The following is a 19,130-nucleotide window of genomic DNA, read 5'->3' as shown; positions in this document are numbered from 1 at the left end:
GATTCTTGTTCAGTGATTCCAACATGGTATCAATGGGCACCCTGCCACTTGTGTTTCCTGGTGCCCATTTGTTTCTTCCCCAAAGCAAATCGCTAGTCTTGGATTTCTTTCACCTTAGTGGAGTAGGAGGTGCTTCAGAATACCCTAGTAGGCATCTTCTTTGGGTCTGCAGGAATCACTAGAAGCAGGAGGATACTTGGAGTGGAACCTCTCCCCTATACAAAGTTACACCCACAGCCTTTGGGGATTGGTCCTATTTGCCTCAGCAGCCTTTTTATGGTAGCGTCCACTGCATATCCTCAAAACAGAAAAAATGCTTATAAGCTAAACAGGGACTGTGTTCTCATTGTTTGCATGAAAAAAGAAAACAGTGTGTAAATGTTTACTGTTTGTGTTCCCTTCAGGCTTTCAGATCACGTCTCATAAAACCAGGGAAGAATAACTGTAAGACATTTTTGAGGTTTTCATTTCTATATATAGAAGTGGGAGGCCCAGTTCTAGAATTCTGTCTTGGTTAATACATCACAGCAGGTAAAATAGTATTGTCCTTATCGCTGCTGAAGGGAATTTTCCAGTGAGCTGAACATGGTGCGAGGGAGCTAGCCTTGCTCCTGATACAGACAATGGTTGTGTTCCCCCACCTCCCATTCTGCTGTAGCCCCTAAGCAAAAGGATTTTGCAACTGTGGGAACTAATCGTAAAATAATGGAGTATGATCCTGTACTTAATTCTACATAAACAGCAAGATAATATTGCCATCAGAATCCAACTACGGTGCTCACAATACATTGTGTAAATATGCAAACATGATTGGGGTGATATGTTCTGACAATGCGGTCAGAACATATCACACCAATTATGTTTGCATATTTACATGATGCATTTTGAATTTTGCAGAATTACAAATACTCGGGTATGGATCAGTATGATAAAGGACAAGGAACGCTGAAGGAGATATACTGAGAGCTGACCTAGTAATTATTAGTCATTAAAGGACACAAGGAGGGCTCCTTACCTTGCTTAATGTCATGGCCAATTTTAAATGTTGATCTAAAACACTTATTTTTAAAGTGTGCAATTATTTTTTTTTAATGCCGGCAACCAGATTCTTGGCAATTACTTGGAAACATCCTACATAATGGCCGGAGCAATGGCTGGTGAGTCCGGGTGCCAAGCCCCAGCTGCCATGCTGCCTCCTCCACCCATCTGCACTCTTCTGAAGGCAGGGGCGGGCTCAGAGGGCAGGCAGCGGTGGCGCGGCAAACAGGTCTGGGCTTTGGAGCTTGCCAGCCACCACCTGCTCTTCGAGACCGCCCGCTGGGGGTGGGGGCGGCCTCAGAGGACAAGCAGCGACGGGGAGGGGTGAGGCCCAGAGGCAAACCCATTTGCTGCCACTGCTCATCCTCCGAGGATGCCTGTACTCTCATGAGGGCACGGGCAGCCTTGGAGGACAGGCAGCGGCAGCGAGGCAAACGGGGCTCAGCTCAATCCCTCCCCAAACTGCCCTCTTCATGCTTCAACCCCCCCATATCTCCAAGTATTTCTCTATCCAGAGCTGGCAACCCACTTACAAAGTGGAACAAGATTATCACCCAGCTTCTGTGCTTCTTAAAATATCTGTCTCCTTAACATCTTAAAACCGCCCGTGGCGCCACGGGCGCCACGGACTAAATAAAGCACTAAGGCCTTGGGGGGAGGAGTTAGGGCGGGCTCAGTCCGGGATAAAAACTCGGAGGAGCGAATCAGGAGCCGCGAAGTGGCTCCTGATTCGCTCCTCTGAGTGTCAATCCTGGACCAAGGAGGCAATGGGGAGGCAATGGGGAGGAGCGCAAAGCGCGCCTCCCCATCGCCTCCTTGGCCGCCATTGCCTCGCCATTGAGATGGCCGCCTTCGACCCTCACCCGCCGGTAAGCTCCCCTTGCCGCTCTTCTGTCTTTTGGGAGGGTGGGGGGCCGCGAGCCGCCCTTCTGTCGCCACCGGCGGGCTTTGGGGGAGCCGTGGGAGCCTTTGGGGAGGGTGGGGGGGTGGGAGCCAGCTTTCTGTGGCCTCTGGCAGCGGCCTCGCCCGGCGAGCCCGCTCCCGGGGCCGACAGAATGCCGTGGGAGCCGTTGGGGAGGGTGGGGGGGCGGGAGCCGGCCTTCTGTGGGCTCCGGCAGCGGCCTTGCCCGGCGAGCCCGCTCCCGGGGCCGACAGAACGCCGTGGGAGCCTTTGGGGAGGGTGGGGGGGCGGGAGCCTCCTTTCCCCACCCCCCTTTTCCCTCCGGCTTCTGCCGGGGACGGGCTCTCCCTCGCAGCCGCGAGGGAGATCTCCGCCCCGACAGAAGCCTCCTTTCCCCACCCCCCTTTTCCCTCCGGCTTCTGCCCGGGACGGGCTCTCCCTCGCAGCCGCGAGGGAGATCTCCGCCCCGACAGAAGCCTCCTTTCCCCAGTCCCCTTTTCCCTCCGGCTTCTGCCGGGGCCGAGCTCTCCCTCGCAGCCGCGAGGGAGATCTCCGCCCCGACAGAAGCCTCCTTTCCCCAGTCCCCTTTTCCCTCCGGCTTCTGCCGGGGCCGAGCTCTCCCTCGCAGCCGCGAGGGAGATCTCCGCCCCGACAGAAGCCTCCTTTCCCCAGTCCCCTTTTCCCTCCGGCTTCTGCCGGGGCCGAGCTCTCCCTCGCAGTCGCGAGGGAGATCTCCGCCCCGACAGAAGCCTCCTTTCCCCACCCCCCTTTTCCCTCCGGCTTCTGCCCGGGACGGGCTCTCCCTCGCAGCTGCGAGGGAGATCTCCGCCCTGACAGAAGCCTCCTTTCCCCACCCCCCTTTTCCCTCCGGCTTCTGCCGGGGCCGAGCTCTCCCTCGCAGCCGCGAGGGAGATCTCCGCCCCGACAGAAGCCTCCTTTCCCCAGCCCCCTTTTCTCCGGCTTCTGCCGGGGACGGGCTCTCCCCCCCAGCCCATCTAGCGCCCATTTTATTTCAAATTAAAATGGGCTTTAAATCTAGTTCTGTCACATAAAACCAGTGCAGTCATTCACTTATAGAGGTATGAAATGTTTAGTATCCCTTGGCACGTTAAAATGTAAATTCCATATAATGCAGATAGATGGAATATGAATAGCCCAGAATGCGTGCATGTCAAACCCCTACATAAGCAAATGAACTGAATTTTTACCTAACTGAAATGCTGATATATAAGATGATGTTTTTTCATTCAGTTTTTTATTCCAGAATACACAGGTGTAGTTTCCACTAATGGCTGGTTTGAGACGCAGGATACTGGTTACATTGAACAGTCCTTCATCAGTCAGTTCAAAAGTAGTGTTTGGAACCATGCTGACATTAGGATTGCTTCCATCATGCCAGGATACTTCAGCCAGAGGATACCCTACTGACTGACAAATTAAAAACAGGTTGTCTTCCTCAGGATCTTTTATTTTCTGGATGTTTATTCTTTTGTATGGAGCTGCAGAAGAAGTAGAAACCACAGCTTAAACATTTTTGCACTGTTTTGGGGACCCAATTTCATTTTACCATCCCTTGGGCTAATTTACACTATTATTATATAATGAAACTCTCCTGTGGTTTCTGGAATGCTTTGATATTTACCCACAACACTGAATCTCTTGGCTTAAGGGTATTCCAAGGGGATGGAGGGAATCAAAGCTGAAGGGTAGAATTTTCATGCAGAAGATTCCAGGTTCTGTCCCTGGGACCTCTGGTTAAATGCATCCCAAAGAGCAGGTGATGCAGAAAGCATTTCTTTGAGACCCTTGAAAGCTACAGCCAGTCAAAGAGGAAAACATAATGGGCTTGTAGAGTAGCCAACAGTCTGATTTGGCACAAGTTAACTATAAGTTCATCAACATATGACATGGTAAGCAAGCAAGCTCACAGCATGAGGTAGAGCTTTAGCAAGACAAGTTGCTTACTAGGCAAAAAAAAGGGCCTTTTCTTGAGGATAGGATTAGATTGCTAAACTGTAAAAAGCATAAGGGTATTTTAAGAGCTTTTGTCATTGTGTCTTTTTCATACCTCATAATACAAGATACTTATGAGGAATAATCTACGTGGCCTGAAATGTGGGAGGGGGCACTTCTAAACATATGACCTTAATTTAAAGCATACCAGTCTCTGTTCTCAAATCAAACTTTCATTACTTCAGTGCTATAAGCAGGCATAGTTATTAATAATGACAGTCTCAGTTTGGTAACATGGCCATCTACATGGTAGAGGAGGGATCCATGGTAGGAAAATGTAAGGGGTATGCCATTAGCCTAATTCAAAGTGTTAGGCAATTGTAGAAGTTTCCCATATCCCATCATACTTAGTTTCCAGAAAAAATCTGAGTCACTGAACTGAAATAGAGAAAAAACACATGTGCATATTCCCCACAATGTATATGAAGTTAGTCCAAGTTTTTGAGGTCAGTGGGTTTGATGTTATGACTGGGAAGCTGATTTCATACTGCTGTTATGACCCATTCTGTTCTTTTATGCAAAGTGGAGACACAACATTGATAGGAAATAATGGATACCTAGCGGTATCTTGAATGCGAGTCATATCCACTGACCCATTTTAAGATTATCTATTTTACTTGGCCTGGAAAGGGAGATGCCAGGTCATCTGAAAAACAGCTCTAGGTTTTAAACTGATGGGAATACTGAGATGCTTGAGCTAATGCCCTTCTGGAAGTTGTACTGCCTCCCTGGATGCTTGTTCCTTCACCCCTACAATGTATATAATCTGTTCGTTTGTAGAACAGCTATTTTATAATACTTAGTGTCCTTACAAATGAACACAATATAGATATGATAGACTTAAATTCCAGTATTTTTTCTTCTAAAGAAATCTAATACTGCAAAGGATGCCCCAAATCACCTATAGGGAATAATAAACAATATTTTTCTCTCATGGTAAGCAGCTACCAACCTTTTACTTCCAAAGTAATGTACTTGTAATCAGCCTCTCCATAGTTAATGACACAAAGGAAAGAGCCTGCATCTGTGATCTTGACACTGGTGATACTGAGTGCTGAACATCCCATTTGTAATTCTTCGTGCAATAGGGTGGCTCTCCCCCTGTAGTCTGGATCTTGCAGTGTGAGATCTTCCTGCCCCTTGTGGAGCTTGTAGATTTCTTTTTCTTCTTGTTTTGGGGATATTCTTTTCCATAGGAGGCTTAACATTGTAAAATTTAAGTGGGAATCGACTGGAAAGCGGCACCTCAGTATCACATTGCTCCTGTACTCCACATAATAGTGAGACTGAAAAACTTCCACTGTGAATAAAGCTAGATCACAAAAGCACAACATTATCCATAAAGCAAAATATTACTATACAAAGCAAAATATTATTATAGAAGAGAACCACCAGCAAGGACTTGAAGGAATCTCATTTTCCCTTTTTCCAACACTTTCTCTTTTCCTCCCTTGAAAGATCCTGTAGCCTCTCCTCTTTTCCTGTCTCCTCTCTTTCCCACACACAAGGCAACCTATCTATCTGTCTTGGTCTTCATTTTCCCCTCCTTCCATCTGCTTTGCAGCCTCTGGCTCAGTAGCAGCCACTGGGCCCAGTTTTGCAGTGGGAATCAGCAAGAACTTGCAGGGAGAATCTCACTTCCACTCTCCCACACAACTTCATTTTTCCTTCCTGTTTCCAATACCCATTATACATCTTTCCCTGCTTCTGTCTGTCACCCCATCAACCAACCTGCCTCTTTTCATCTACCCCTCATCTTTGGCTATATTGATATACATTTACTTCATGGGTATCCCTTTGCCAGTCTTCAAACTCAACCTAGTACTCCTGTAGGTAGGCAGAGTGTGACAGGCTGTGGTGGGAAGGGAGATAATTTCTCCAAATTAGATTTCTAAGATCACTTCCCTGGGTATAGGTTCTGTTCAAGGAAAAACAGCCATAATCTCATGGGGAAATGTCTGACAAATGCATTGCTTCAAAGGGTAATGCATTTTTTTCCATTTGTAAACAGCAAATGAGCCCCTTGTGGCGAAGAATGGTAAGGCAGCAGACATGCAGTCTGAAAGCTCTGCCCATAAGGCTGGGAGTTCAATCCCAGCAGCCGGCTCAAGGTTGACTCAGCCTTCCATCCTTCCGAGGTTGGTAAAATGAGTACCCAGCTTGCTGGGGGGGGGTAAACGGTAATGACTGGGGAAGGCACTGGCAAACCACCCCGTATTGAGTCTGCCATGAAAACACTAGAGGCATCACCCCAAGGGTCAGACATGACCCAGTGCTTGCACAAGGGATACCTTTACCTAAACAGCATTTAAATGAATGGAATGTGAGCAACAGCATCTATGTGTTCTTGTGTACCCCCCATTGAATGCAATGGGACTTGTCTATTTCTTCCCCCCCCCAACAGTTCCAGTTTTATTTTTACACTAGCTGCAAAGCCCAACAGTCCTGCAGCAGGCTCCTTAGGCCACGGGAAGCGCTCTAGCCACGGTGAGAGCACTTCCCTGCAGCCAAGGTCAAGGAGGCTCCCCACCCTCCCCACGGCAGGCTTCCTGGGAAGGGAGGCTCCCCGCCGCTCCCCATCCTCCCCGCGGCAATCTCCCTGGGCCACAGCAAGCGTTTGCCACGGCGCAGGGAAAGAAATCTTACTTCCCTCCGAGCGGGCAAGGAAGGAGGATGGGAGGTGGAGAGGGCCAATCAGGGTGCGGCCAGCTTTGCTAGCCGCACCCTGATTGGCCCTATTCCAACTTGGGCATCCGTACTGTCTCCACCCCCAGGGCTGTTCCACAAATATATAAGGGGAGAACAATGAATAAGGATTGCCTGCAAGCTTTCTGGTTGGGTAGATTTTTTCTGACCTTGGGATTTAGAAACTTGGATTAGCTATCCAAGTCATTTAAGAATGTTTTGAAGCTCTTGGGCTAAGTTCAAGTGAAATGAATCATTTTCTGGAGACTTTCTGCTAAAGAACCATCCAAGAATGTGCTCTTACCTGTCATCAAATGAAGCTGGATATCGAGTAACATAACTGGCAGGAGCTTGAACATTTTCCTAGACATATCTAAAAGACAACATTAATTTCATTAATATTTTCAAATATGTCAGCAGGTCAACACATGCCAAAATGCTGTTGCTTAGGAAAGGCTTCATCTCAATAACTGGTTTGCCAGAAAGTAAATGGCTGTTTCCTTCCCAAGTACTGTTTTAATTTAATATTGCATTCTTAAAGGAACAGAATGTGTGATTTGCTATTTAATAGCAAAAACATTTCAGTGCAAAGCCAGTCCATAGGTTTATAGCAATTTAAGCATAACGAAAATAAAGCTAAAGCCAGATTACTGCCCTTTATCCATCTTCATGAATACATATCTGAATAAGTGTGTAAAATGGTACCAGTCACATACATTAAATGGTGGTCTCCAAGATCAGTTGTTCTAGAGTGATAATATCTTGGACATATTGGGCACTAATTCAGACCCCTCCCCTTGCTGCCATCAGAAGAGTCACAAATATTAAGTAAGAAAAGCAGCCTATTTTTACGTTTTCCACTAGTAAACTACATACGAATTTCCACCATATTAGTCTGCCCTAGCAGTAAACTGACCTTGGACTACAAGAAATATGGAACTGAGCAGCTTCCATCCTTGGTAGATAAGCGTAAGATTATATGGATTCCACCAAGGGACCCAGTTTCTGTCCCATTGTTTCCTGGTTCACTTCCACCTGCTTGGAGAAGACCCATTCTCCCAGAAGCAGCAGCAGTATACCTAGCTCAGGAAGATCTCTCATGTCTTTCCCATTGTTAGTAGAAGTAGCTGAATTCTATCACCCGCCAACACTGACCGACCTTCCCCGATACCCTCCCTTTTCCACAGGTGTCTTTACAAAGACTTTTTTGATCAGACCAGACATGGTAACACAAACTACAGCTTTTGATTTGAAGGATGTTGGACATTTTCTTTGTCTGTCAGTATTCAGCATCAACCTATATATGGTACTTCCATGTATTTCTAATGAAAACCTGCTTTGGGAGGAGGAAATTTGAAGCACCAGGGAGGAATGCTTCTCCCACACACCAATGCTCCCAAAAACTCCTTCAAGTGGCTTCCTCCTAAATGGGGTTTTAATATTCCCTTTTAACATGTATTTTGATCCCAAAGAAAGAACAAACACCTAAGAAGGACAATCCAGAGTGAGGAAACAGCATGTGAGAATGACGTTAAGCATGTTTTCCTCTACCACATTGTCATCTGTGTTCTCCCAAGTAGTTTATCAAACCAGAAGTGGCCGCCTAGTGGGGACGGGGAGGACATGGCCACACTCTGGGTACAGAGGCAGGGGGAATGTCTGCTATCTTGGGAGCAACAGGGGGCTCCACATTTTAGTACCCAAGACAGCAACCGATCCAGCCTCTGCCTCAATCTTTCACAAAACTTCACAACAAAGCAGGTTTGGGAAATACTGGAGAAAGGCCAGGGAAACTACAGCATGTTTGATTATCTGGCAGCATGTTTGATTATTTTCCAGAAAAGGGGAATCCACGGCTTTGTCAGAAAATCCCTGAAGTATGTTTTCGCAAACACATTGGAACGCCTGCTAGCCCCACCTCAAACTCAGGGCCAAAGTATGTGTTATGTTTGATATGTGTCAGGAGTGGACACGTGTTCAACCTGACTCAGAGTCAAACAAAGTGAGGATGAATGGCCTGAAACATTGCAAGGGAAAGGAGGGACTTCAGGGTCCCCTCCTATTCCATTTTTTGGTCACATGGATCCCGAGGAAGGAACAAACAGCTTCCCCTCTGCACCTGCAGCCATCTCAGCCAGGACAAATGGCGCAGGAGGGGAAACTGAATCCCTTCTTCCCCCTTCAAAGTGTTTGGAGCCACACAGGGTGGCAAAGGCATTTCTGAAGGTTTTAAAAGTTAGTCCTCACTCTGATTGACTATGAGTCAGACTGGACATCTATGTCCCAACAACATGTCAAAGAAAACTTGTATTTTGATCCTTAGTAATCAGTTGGACCAAGCATACTGCATAGAACTCTCCTATTAAAAGCACTTCTGACTTGCAGTACCACAAACACTACCCAATAATTTTTCCCCAATAAGAAAAGGACTCACGGTAATTAATCATTGTGATCTCTGATTCTTATGAAAATAAAGGCAAGTTTGAACTGTCAAAGAGGGAAGAAATATATGTGTTGTCACATCCTGGAACAAGGAAATTCCCTTGAGGCATTTACCAGATACTGAGGTAGCATAAATTCAAGTGGGTATCTGTGTTGGTCTGAAGCAGCAAAACAAATTTAGAGTCCAGTGGCACCTTTAAGACCAATAAAGTTTTACCAAAAGTATGAGCTTTCATGTGCACGCACACTTCCTCGAATACAATGAGATAGCATAATTTAGAATGGGGAATTTGAGACTTCTGTTCACAAGTGACAGACACAAAGGAAATCATGCATTTGCATGCAGGCATCCTAAGAATGGGATTTCTTCAGATTTATCAGTTTGGAACTCATTAAGTAAAATGACCAAGTTAAAATTCTAGCCAGTGTGGGCTAATTCCATTGCACTGACATAACCTGGTCTTCCCCATCCTGCTGTAGGTCCTTAGATTCCTAAGAGTATTTACACTATTGTTGTTGGACAGTCCCTGAATAACTGAGAGCCAGTTTGGTGTAGTGGTTAGGAGCGCGGACTTCTAATCTGGCATGCTAGGTTCAATTCTGCCCTTCCCCACATGCAGCCAGCTGGGTGACCTTGGGCTTGCCATGGCAATGATAAAACTGTTCTGACCAAGCAGTGATATCAGCGCTTTCTCAGCCTCACCCACCTCACAGGGTGTCTGTTGTGGGGAGAGGAAAGGGAAGGCGACTGTAAACCGCTTTGAGCCTCTTCTTCTAAAAGACACAATCAGATCTTGAACAGAAAACATATCCATTTATAACGAATCTTTCAAAGAGAAAGGGCAAATTCATCCCCTCTGCAGCAGCATTCCACCAATATTTGATCTCTTTTTTGAAAGGTGTATATCACCTGTGTCATTGTTAATGGATTAAAAAGGGACAGAAAGCTCCTCTCAGTTTGAAGCCATTCCCATTGCTCCAACTTTAAGTTAGTCTTTATACAAGACATCCATACAATAGGAGAGTCCCACACATTGTAGATGCAGATGTTCAATTTATGAGACTACTAAGAATCCTAGAATCGGGAGGGAGCCTCTTTGGAGATGGAGAGGACTGTGCAGCTACATTTGAGGCTATAATTGTTGTACATAATTAATGCTAGATAAAATACACACAAATATGCCCATGAATGACAACTCAGAGTACTTAGCAGTTCCCTGTAGATCTCATGTTCTTTATATCAAGATAGTTTTTTTTTACTGAACTAAGTATTTGTTCTCAAATGTATCACAAATACACTACTATATCATCAACATTATATTAAAGTCAGATCTCTGTCACACTGGACTTGCCCAGATTCTCCCCCCCCCCTCCCCAGGCAAAAGAACACTGACCTGTTGAGAAAGGCAGGCAGGAATGAAAAACCATGCTTCTCAAGCAGCTTCTCAGAGAAACTTGTTCTCTGAAGGCTCAGATACTGCTTTAAACTGCTGAAAGACGTGTTTGAGGAAATTGAACGCTTGTGGTTTCTCTTTCATTTTCACTTATGTCAGCCTTTGATTCTCACCCTTTGAAAGCATCTGGTCCCTTACAAATACTGCTAACTTCCATTATAAAAACAGTAGAAGACAATAAAAACTCTTGTCTGAAAACAATGCTGACAGGCATATAAAATGTGTTTCCCCGCCCAATCCCATCCCCGGTACTTGTTCTCCATTTTAGCCAGCAAGGTTTGAAATAGGATTTCCAGCTCTGGGTTGGGAAATACCTCAAAATTTTGAGAGTGGAGCCTGAAATAGGCAGGTTTGCAGTCTTCAGTAACTTAAGGTCCACCTTCCAGAATGGCCATTTTCTCCAGGTTGAATGAATCTCTGTTCCTTGGAGATGACTTGTAATCCCTGGAGACCTCCAGTAACCACTTAGAGCAGAGGTGGCCAAACTGTGGCTCTCCAGATGTCCTTGTGCCCCTGCCAGCACTGATCTAGAGGTTGGCAATTCCAGTTTGAAATGAACCAAATATATCACTTAGTGGCCAGGCTGGGCACTCCCAGAGAAATCCTACTGGCTTGAAAGAAAGGTGGAAATGGAACAACTTTTGCATCCAACCAACTGGTTTCCCAGGTTTGTTACAGCTGACTCTGATGGGCTTGAAGTGAAAAACAGATTTCTTGGGTGGGGAAGCCTAGAGAGTTTTTAGACAATGAGTCCCTCATCAGAGAGCAGTTTATGAACACAGTATGTTAATTTTAAAAAGGCTTCCTGTTCCACAGAGTTCCTGCCTGAAACATTGTAGAGTTACTAGTAGAGATGTACATGATCTCACTCCCTCATATTTTGTGGCTGAGTCCATCTCTTGTGGCAGCCATTTTGTTATTGGTTCCACGTCTTGCAGTATCCATTTTATGGTTGTAGTCAGCACCTTGCATCAGAATTCCAAAGGTACCCATAGGCTCAAAATGGTTAGGGACCCAGCAATAAGTATTTTAAGACTGAAAGACTATACACATTTACTTGATAAGTAAATGTCATTGAGCTCATTTAGGATTAGTTCTGAGGACACATGGTGAAGATTCCATAGCAATTCTCCTAGTCAGACTTCCTTGACTTTTTTAACATTGAGAAACCCCTGAAACATTCTTAAAGTTTTGAGAAACCCCAGAAGTGGCATGATCCTGGACTAGGAAGCATAACTGTGTACATGCTGACCTGGGGCCCCTCCCCTTCCCTTCCCACCCAATCCAGGCCCATTGTAGCTGAATCATTATAAATTTAAAAAACACTAACATAATTATTAGCTTCAACATAATATATTTTCAGTTAGCAAGGAGAGAATATAGATGGGATTACACTGATAACTTGAGCAAATTATAAAGTATTTTATAAAGTATAAAAGGGCAGAATAAGCGACACAATCCATCCAAAGCATTTTAAAATCCCTGTTGTCCTGAAATGGAAACAACATATGCTGAACTCTCTCACTGAAATCACTAAGACCAGGCTTTCTCAACCAGGGTTTTCTGAAACCTTGGGTTTTTTTGACAGCCCTGGAAAGGTTTCCTGAATAATTTTTATGTATTTTTAAAAAGATTGTTAAACATTCATCAGGTGATACAACCATATATCGTCATGTAAACCCGACATTCCTTCACTCTGATCCCAGCATGTTCCAGCTATACACTTCTTCCCCAGCTGCCAGAACACTTTGAATTCTTTGGTATTCTTCTCTGCAATGTTTAACCAGTTTCCTCTTCCATTCTCATGCCTAGGTAACTCAAACAAGCAAAGTTTTCCAGAAACTAATATAGGCCTTGGTGGATAGGAGGGATTAACAAGAATGCCTGTTGTCTTGAACCTTGTGGGGAGACCCCAAGATGATTACTGGCCACGTTCAGCTTTGTGCTGAGAAGATACAGGATTCTTGTGAAAAGTGGGGTGTGGCCAGGAAAAAAGGATGCTTGTTGGGCAGTTCTTTAGGGAACACAGCAAACTACACAGACTCAGCAAAAACAAAACAAAAAACTAAGCACATTTTTCTTAGGAACCTTAGCCCAAGGGTGATCTGAGAAAACACAGAGGAAAGCAGGCTTGGAAAAAATAGAGCAAAGAGAGGCAAGCAATGAGGTGCCATAAGGTTTGGAGAGAGGGGAATCTGATGTTAAGAAGCCAAGCTGGAACAATACATCATGTGCAAATACCTTGCCTTTCATTCGTATCTTCTGACACCCTCCCACCTGGGTAACATAATTACAAGGTATCACCTTGCACGTGCACAAAAAGCTGCATGCAGTTTCTATTCAGTTTCATGGTAATTTAGCCCAGCAAGCAAGGGAGCTGTGATGAGATCGCCTAGACTTGTACTAGGGAAGGGCAATAATGATCTGCACTGTGGCACTGAGGCAGGGGGGCTTAGCTCTCCTCCCTGTGCTTTCTTTGCCATTTTAAATGCCCATCTTTCCCCAGATATTAGAAACTTTGAAAGGGAAAGAAAAGATGGGCAGAATATAAATATTTAATTTAGCCTGGGAGGAGATTTCTGATCAGGGAAATTTCACAGAGTAAGGAGCAGTTCCCTTGTGCTTGGCCATCCAGTTGTTCAGTCCAACTCAAGACACCCTTCTCTCCCCTCCTCTGGGCTAACAAACAACCTTTAACAGCTTCCTTTAAAGCGAAGGTGGAACATCTAACATTAATATGCCTTGATACTGAAAAGAACGTCTAAAGTTGTTCATCACGCCAACAATCATAAAATACATCTAATGCTGATCCTGGCCTCCATGTGGATGGATCGACCAAGAAAATGAGGCTAGGTTCAGATAGGGGGCATTTTCCTGCAGACTTGGGGGATCCAGATACCAGCTAAACTAAACTACACTCATGGCTTCATGTCCAAGGGAAAATCCAAAAGCAGATTTCTAGACCATTCATCAAAGTTGAGAGAATCAATCTGAAACTAATACATTGCTCCCACACAGCTACTCTCTAGTTGGCTGCCAGCCACCGTAGCCCTGCTTCTGCAGATTTCTCCTCATTGTTGATGGGTGATGTATTGCCAACGAAGAGAGCCAGCTTGCTGCAGTGGTTAGGAGTGCAGACTTCTAATCTGGCGAGGCGGGTTTGATTCTGCGCTCCCCCAAATGCAGCCAGCTGGGTGACCTTCAGCTTGCCACGGCCCTGATGAAGCTGTTCTGACTGAGCAGTAATATCAGGGCTCTCTCAGCCTCACCCACCTCACAGGGTGTCTGTTGTGGGCAGAGGAAAGGGAAGGAGATTGTAAGCCGCTTTGAGACTCATTTGGTTAGAGAAAAGCAGCATATAAGAACCAATTCTTCTTCTAAGAACTGCATCTTCTGCCTTGCAGCTCCCTCCTTATCTCAGGTCTCAGAGGCCCTTGCACTGGTACTTGCCTGTGGATTTATGTCTGGCTTCTCAGATGTCTCTTCCTACAGTGTCAGTGGCTGAGGTCTTGGGTCAGGTCTGACTGCCTCTTCCTCAGAGGAATCCTCTGCATATCTTTGTTCTGCCAGATCTGGTTGGCCCACGACAATGGAGGGGGGGAGGAGTAGATTGACAGATAAGTGTAATGGGATAAAGGAATGAAATAGGGGTAAGTTGACAGGCAAAAGAACTGGAAGAAAGGGGTAAAAAAGGATGTAGGTTATCAGAGAAAGAGGGGTAGATTGGCAAAGCAGGGATGGTGCAAAAGAGAAGGGGGTAGGGGAGAGGGAAAAATTGTTAGAGAAGAAGAGGGAAAGAAACAAAGAAGGGGAAGGGATACACCCTCTCTACAAGTTTCCTGCAGGTCCCCATTTATTTTAGCTCTAGCATGAGCAAGCCCCATCCATAGCCAAAATCAAAGAATATTGTGACAGAGCAGAACATTTCCTTTCGCTGACACAGGTTCAGTAGTATTCTTTGCAGCAGAATTGGGGTTGTCTGGGGTTTGCCCAAAGCAGGAAATCCTAGGCTTTGGGAATGAGAAAATAATCCCTGGGTGGCACAAGAGCCACCCGGGGAAAACATGTAGTCAGTATATTATTCCCCCAACATAAATGCCAGTTACAGGAAGCCTTCAGAGGTGAAAGCAAAACTGCGTACATTGTAAATTTTTGCAGCTACTTGTGTAGTGAAAAGCTAAATGGAAAAAGGGTTTGCAAGTGTAAAGCATTACACTGCATCACACACTGTTGTAATAACTCAAGGAGCTGTCCAGACAAGCTTAGTAAAGAGTCAGACTGGTTTTATAAGTTAGCATCTAGCAATCCTACTGAAAGGGCAGGCTCTTTTCTGATAACCTGTTACATATACAACAACTACCACCAACACCCCCATAGCCTCTCTTCCTATCCCATCTCACCCTGAATTCTTTTTCAGTGTACTTAGTAGCTTGTTCACAAGTTAGAGCGAATATTGTACCCTTGATACTTCTTTGTATGCGCTGAGTGACTCTTATGTTACAGTCAATAAATTTATCCAGGAATGGGTCCCTGGTTTCATTTATGAAGGGAATGCATGTTACAAAGAGGTATACACCAGGGGTACATATATTACCGTAACATGTGAGTAGGACTACTGTCTCTCACTGACCTTTGTGTTGTGATGGGCAGCGAGTTGTTTTCAGCATCAGGGACTTTTTTCCAAGGAGGGTCCAAGGATTCCAATGAACCCATTCCAGTTCTCAAAATAAGTCCCAATGAACTCAAAAGTGCTTCCTCCCTAGTAAAGTTGCTTACATCTGACTGGATTATATTCCCCAGTAAATACAAAAATTAAATTATTTCAAAAGACTGCTTGTCACATGATCCAGGAAGTCAAAGTCCAGGAAGTTACTCAGGGGAAATTTAAGCACCACCATTTACCAGCAATGTCAGCCAGAAATGAAAGGAAAACCCCCATTACCATATGTTCCCTTTCATCAGCTATTTGCTAATGATTACCAAGACACAAGTGTACATTAAAGGAATAAGAGGTACAACAGAAATATATTTGGTACATTGGGACTTCAGTACACAGTATAACTGCATGTAAATCCCAATGACATTAGTGGAACTTACTTCCAGATAAATAAAATTTGGATGTAATCATCTCACCAGCCTTTGCTATTTATTCTCCTCAAGGCTGTGTTTCATTTGGTGCAGAGTGACCTACATGAACTCAGAATGCACAGATGTCTTGGGAATTTTGGTGTTACAGACTAGAGCCCTATTCACAAGTTACAGTAGATGCACACACAACAAGTGCATAATGCACACTTGATTAAATCTCGTGTTACATTCAACATGTTTACGGCCCAACATGTGATTTAAGCCCCACACTTTTCTACATACTGCTCCTCAGTTTAATTTGTAAAATGCATCTTCAAACTTGGCATATGCCATCAAGTGCCAACAATGTCCCTCTGTTCTCTACATAGGGCAAACAGGTCAAACCCTCCGCCAAAGAATTAATGGACACAAATCTGACATCAAAAGCCACAAGACTGAAAAACCTGTAGGAGAACACTTCAGCCTTCCAGGACATTCTATAAGGGACAACCAGTTAAGTTTTCATGTCATCTTCTCTGTGTCTGTCTTGCAGGATTCCAGTCCTGGGTACAACCCAACTTTGTTGATCTGCTTCTTTACTTCATTAGGGGGGTATTAGGAAGGCCTATTGTAAATCTTCAGTTCAAAGTCCTCGCCTGAGGGACTCAGTGCTGTCCTCAAGCACTTTGCCAGGAGTACTGGCACTCAGGGTTAAAGAAGTTAATATGATCCGATATATGAAAAAGGCTGCATCAACAAATGCTTCTTTGGTACGGAATACTAAGGCTCTGTATAAACAGGTCTTGCTTCTTTGACAGCAGTAACGGATGAGGCCAATACAAAAATTTCACAAATCCATCAGTTGACAGAGACAACTTGCAAGGTGCCCTCTTCTAGAGATGAAATAGTGCCATCTGGTGTGCGCCAGATACAAAAACATCGGAGAGGGGAACAATAATGTGACGGGACATGTGAAAAAAAACTGCTGACGTGCTTAAATCAGAATCCTGAACTGTTTGGCATAAATTTCACATCTAATTAATTTTGGCTTCAGTGTAAGGATCAAAAAAAATCTTTCCAAAAAGCAGTGTAAGGACTAGAAATCAAAATGCAGACAGACAGCAAAACAGATACAACCCAGAAGATAACAAATATTACTAGAGCAGTAAATGCGCGGACAGCGTGAGAATCCCGTGCGGTGTGATGGTCCGACAATCATATTTTGCGAGCTCAGCAAAGACCTCCCAAACTTATTACCGCTTAATGCTCTCTCGAAGCGTAGATGCGGCTGTACCCCATTCATAAGAACCCCTGCACGCCGCTCTTTCGCCACTAAAGCCTGAAAAAGGAGGCGCTAAAAACTAAATCAGGAAAGGAGGAGGGACGCTCTAGTCAGGCTTTTTCCTGCTGCGGCCGGAAGTTTAGCGTGTCAGACGCTTCCCTGGCCAACCAGCAGCTTTCTCGACTTCTAACCGGGAAGAGGGTGAAAGTGCAGAGACGACCGCGTTCCGTAGCGAGGCGAGAGTCGCTGCTGCTGCTGCTGCTGTCGCGACTGACGGCAGGAGGTGTGTTGCTTAAGCATGGGGGCTGGGGAGAAGGGGCCATTTAGGATATCTACGGATGAATGGGGGTTTAGGGAGCTCGCGCGGTGGGGTGTGCATGCAGGGAGGACAGACAAGCATTGCCCAAAGACGTGCATGAGAGCATGGAGGGGGCTGGGGCAGAATGTAGGAGGGATGCCTCGGAAAAGCTACCAATAAACGGTGTATAAGGGTATTATCCTACTACCAGTCTATATCATTTAAATCAGGGGTAGTCAACCTGTGGTCCTCCAGATGTCCATGGACTACAATTCCCATGAGCGCCTGCTGGCAGGGGTCATGGGAATTGTAGTCCATGGACATCTGGAGGACCACAGGTTGACTACCCCTGATTTAAATGACCGGTGTGGGGCTCTGACGTTGCAGCCTGCTAGTGGCTTGGGAGAAAGGCGCATCTGGAGTGCTGAACTCCAAAACGCAGTTCTTGGCTGCGGCTTGGGCGGCTAACAGCCTCTTATATGCAATTGCAAGACCTTTGCCTCTGCAAACCTTCCTGAGAATCTCAGCGCTCTGCTCTTCTCATCCTGACTCTGATGCCACCCTCTGGTTTGATTGTTGGTGCCTGGCATCTCTCTTCCTTTGGGTGCACTTCTAATACAGCTAGAACCTGTGGCTGTCATTGCAGGTTGAAAAAATGGTCAGTGGAAAAAGAGGGTGGGAATGATTTCCACATTCTTTTCCCTGGATTATGGATAGCACTTGGCTTTATCCTGTGGTGGTGCCTGGGGGCTGCTTTATTCTGATGCCCACATTTGCATGACAACCTTCACTATAAACTTCAGCATATGTAGCATAATTTCTTACTCTACACATGCATGCAGATTCTTCCTCATGGCACATTCATGCTTCCTACAGCTGTAAACATTCATAATGTGCTGCTGGCATATTAATTGGTTGCTCTAGTATTGTACTTTAAGGGGCATCACTTGTGCTGTCATGTGTCAGTTAAAGTCATAATTTTACTTTCAAAAAGACATTATTTAGGTTTGTGCCACTCAAGTGTGGAGTACTCATGTACACCTTAACTATCTTCTCTAAACAATTTGCCAAAATTAAACAAAAGGGCTCTTTCTCCCTGCCCTAAATACCATGTAATTGCAATAGCTTTCCCCACCATTTCTTCACAAACTCTTCCTTCTCTTTGGGTCAGGGATATAAAACTTCTCCCCATGAGTTAAAAAGAAAGCAAGAAGGCACCCTCAGCAGTTAGGCTATCCATACTGCTCTTCAGTTTCAAGTATTGAGAGAGAGCTATGCTAGCTGTAATGGGCCTAGTATAAACAAAGCATCAGGGGAGAAAATTGCCATTATCAATCATGTCTTAGAAGTATTTCTGTATTTCTTCCTGTATTTTAAAAAGTAGTCTGAATGTTGAGAATGAAAAATACTCTAAATGAACATAATATGGAATATTAAGAGCCTCTTGTGGCGCAGAGTGGTAAGGCAGCCGTCTGACAGCTTTGCCCATGAGGCTGGGAGTTCAATCCCAGCAGCCGGCTCAAGGTTGACTCAGCCTTCCATCCTTCCGAGGTCGGTAAAATGAGTACCCAGCTTGCTGGGGGGTAAACGGTAATGACTGGGGAAGGCACTGGCAAACCACCCCGTATTGAGTCTGCCAAGAAAACGCTAGAGGGCGTCAACCCAAGGGTCAGACATGACTCGGTGCTTGCACAGGGGATACCTTTACCTTTACCTTATGGAATATTATGATGATTCTCAATGTTTACAATTTATTCTACTTGTTTAGGTCAAGATGGGATTCATCTTTTCAAAATCAGTTAATGAAAATATAAAAAATCAACAGGAATTCATGCTGATGAACTCTAGGCTCCAGGTTGGTTCTCTAAACTTTAGAGTCTAAAGAATTGTAGCAATGTGATTGATTTTGTTTTTCATTGTGGAAGCACTGATAGAACCTGAGAAATTAGT

The 19,130-nt window shown here is 45.0% G+C and overlaps 2 protein-coding genes across 5 annotated transcripts in view; one reads left to right on the top strand and one right to left on the bottom strand.

Annotated features, from left to right (window-relative positions):
- LOC143841142 (programmed cell death 1 ligand 2-like) overlaps positions 1-19,130 on the bottom strand; it is a 23,339-nt gene that overhangs the window by 3,877 nt on the left and 332 nt on the right. The window contains exons 1-4 of one of the 4 annotated variants that reach the window (XM_077344965.1): positions 16,858-16,998; positions 6,942-7,010; positions 4,905-5,264; positions 3,148-3,438 (exon numbers count right to left, since the gene is read on the bottom strand). In XM_077344965.1, coding sequence (XP_077201080.1) covers positions 3,148-3,438; positions 4,905-5,264; positions 6,942-7,010; positions 16,858-16,903 — 766 coding nt within the window. In that variant the 5' untranslated portion in view covers positions 16,904-16,998. Of the gene's footprint in view, positions 1-3,147; positions 3,439-4,904; positions 5,265-6,941; positions 7,011-9,071; positions 9,100-10,473; positions 11,625-16,857; positions 16,999-19,130 lie in introns of those variants that run through there. The other 3 variants (XM_077344966.1, XM_077344967.1, XM_077344964.1) reach the window with 3 other exon arrangements.
- PLGRKT (plasminogen receptor with a C-terminal lysine) overlaps positions 17,030-19,130 on the top strand; it is a 15,348-nt gene continuing 13,247 nt past the window's right edge. The window contains exons 1-2 of the mRNA XM_077344972.1: positions 17,030-17,165; positions 18,949-19,035. Of these exons, the coding sequence (XP_077201087.1) occupies positions 18,955-19,035 (81 nt within the window). The 5' untranslated portion in view covers positions 17,030-17,165; positions 18,949-18,954. The remainder of the gene's footprint in view (positions 17,166-18,948; positions 19,036-19,130) is intronic.

This window comes from Paroedura picta, chromosome 7, assembly GCF_049243985.1.
Source record: "Paroedura picta isolate Pp20150507F chromosome 7, Ppicta_v3.0, whole genome shotgun sequence".
NCBI classification, from domain to species: Eukaryota; Metazoa; Chordata; class Lepidosauria; order Squamata; family Gekkonidae; genus Paroedura; species Paroedura picta.
The sequence above is the reverse complement of the archived record's forward strand: the minus strand, read 5'-3'. Positions and strand labels throughout refer to the sequence as shown.